Here is a 2,141-nt window from a genome sequence, read left to right as displayed (position 1 = left end):
AGAGTGCAGAGGTAGCCTTTCCCTTGTTTGGAGAGGGGTTTGGCATCTGGGGCTCCAAGAGCCCAGGGAAAGTTAGAGTGCTGTGTACCCAAGCCCTAGCCTGAAAGTGCCTCGCTTCTGGGGCCTGCTGGCTCCTCTGGGCGCTGCTGCAAAGCTAACACTGGGCCCAAGCACAGAGTTCGTGGAGGAGCTTGAACCAGGTTTGGGGAGGCACCAATGTCCCCCCCAGGGTCTGTGCTGCCGGATCTGCCTGCACAAAGGGATGTGAGGCAGAGAAGGCAGAGACACATCAGAGAGATCTGTCAGGTGGACGGGCCCTGAATTTTTAATAGTGTCTCCCTCCCAGGGGTAGAGGAGAAATATCCCGAGTGTGAAATTTTGCAGAGACAGAGAAAGCAGGCACACAACGTTTAGGGCCAGCGTCTGGGCTCCATTTGATCAGGTCAGCATTTATTAGTAGGAAGCAGTAACATTTACAACTGGTCCTCGGGCAGGAACCGGGACGGCCACTATCCGCTGCCGCCCTCGCGAGCCCAGCCTTCGGGGGAGAGAGTAGCGCGTCCAATGCACTGAGGACAAACCCCAACCCGCCCGAGGCCCTGGGCTCCTCTCTAGGCCTCATTGGAGATCTCCCCCGAGGTCCCACGGGCTCCCTGAGGAAAGGGGGCTTTCGCAACTGGTGGGCAACCTGGCTGGGCTTCAGTGTGGGCTAGCAGCCGGCGTGTCCGCACTGTTGTCGCTCGGCCTTCATTCTTGGAATTGGGGCGCATTTGGCCCCTGTTTGGGCAGCGCTGGGGGTGAGGGAACTAAACTACAGCACTTCAGAAACATGGGGGACATTTACACAAGAGAGGGCTCCCCAAGCCAGCGTGCACTCACAAAATATAGCATTTCTTAAGGAACCAATGGAGCAGGAAAGGGAGTGGGATAGGGCGAAACCCCAAAGCCACTTGGTTTTTCCAACACATAAACGAGCTAATACAGAGTCCCCCAAATACCTCACAGAGACCAACCACACAGTCACTTCTATCTAAAAAAGAAAAAAAAATGTCCAAGTCGCTGGAGAGTTTCTGGAAATCAAGCACCAAGCACCCACAAAGGAAAAAAACAACAACAAAAACCGCTGCCCTTGAGCTCTCCCGCCAGCACCGCGCCGAGTCAGTCTCCTTTGGGGCATTTCTCCTTGCTCATCTTTTTCATTTTCATCCTACGGTTCTGAAACCAGATTTTGACCTGTCTCTCTGTTAGGTTGAGAATCCTGGCCACCTCGTAACGCCGGTCCCGGGTGAGGTACATGTTGAAGAGGAATTCTTTCTCCAGCTCAAGCGTCTGGTATTTGGTGTAGGGACAGCGCTTTTTCCGGGTGGAGCGAGCGTGGATCCAGTTCGCTGCGGGATTGTCTACAAAGAGGGGGGTTTGGAGACGGGTAGAGATGGGCGGAGGGGAGGCAGGGAGAGATGACAGGGTGGGGAAGAGAGGTCGTTAAATTAATTTCACCAAGGATGGTCGCTTTTCACAACTTGGGGGGAATTATCATAAAAAGCCTTAATGCTAGCGCTCTGTTTACCGTACAAACCGAGCGCTCAGGGTAGGTGGTTATGGGAAGCTCTTTTTATGGATGCATGTTGCTCGCCTAGGCTTGGGTAGGCGTCTAGACGTTTTTATAGGTTAGTAAAACTATCAGTTTTGCACATTCGAGCCTTACAGGTTTCAGCAATAAATCAGGGGGCAATTTCTTTTGCACTTACTTGGGTCAAGTTGCTGTTGCTGTGGCTGCGAATGCTGCTTCTCCTCCTCCTTCAGCGGACAGCCCGGACTCGGGTGGTCGCTGCAAGCTGAGGGCTCCGACGAGCCGCCCGTCCCAGTCGCGGCCCCAATCCCTGCCCCAGGCCCGGTTTCCCCCGTCGCCGCTGCCGCCTTGTCCCGCAGGAACGAGTTGCAAGAGAACTCGGGGCCGCTGCTCCCCTGGGACTCCCGGGCCGCGGAGCACTCAGTCCGTTTGGAGGAGGAGGATAAGGAAGTGGAGGAGGAGGTGGTGGAGGCGGCGGTGGCGGGGGCCGGGGCTGCTCGGGTTTCAGGCTTAATCCCGTAGTGGCGCCCGTTGGCTGGGCCGCTGGGGCCAGGGCTGGGACCGGGGCCCG

The 2,141-nt window shown here is 56.2% G+C and overlaps 1 protein-coding gene across 1 annotated transcript in view; it reads right to left on the bottom strand.

Moving 5' to 3' along the window:
- Positions 1–429: 429 nt before the first annotated feature.
- Positions 430–2,141, bottom strand: part of HOXD9 (homeobox D9) — a 2,535-nt gene continuing 823 nt past the window's right edge. Inside the window, exons 2-3 of the mRNA XM_011944066.1 lie at positions 1,749–2,141; positions 430–1,400 (exon numbers count right to left, since the gene is read on the bottom strand). Coding sequence (XP_011799456.1) covers positions 1,159–1,400; positions 1,749–2,141 — 635 coding nt within the window. The 3' untranslated portion in view covers positions 430–1,158. The remainder of the gene's footprint in view (positions 1,401–1,748) is intronic.

The sequence above is a fragment of the Colobus angolensis genome, unplaced genomic scaffold (genome assembly GCF_000951035.1).
Source record: "Colobus angolensis palliatus isolate OR3802 unplaced genomic scaffold, Cang.pa_1.0 Scaffold224, whole genome shotgun sequence".
NCBI classification, from domain to species: Eukaryota; Metazoa; Chordata; class Mammalia; order Primates; family Cercopithecidae; genus Colobus; species Colobus angolensis.
Note: the sequence above shows the minus strand (reverse complement) of the source record. Positions and strands in the feature narration are given on the sequence as shown.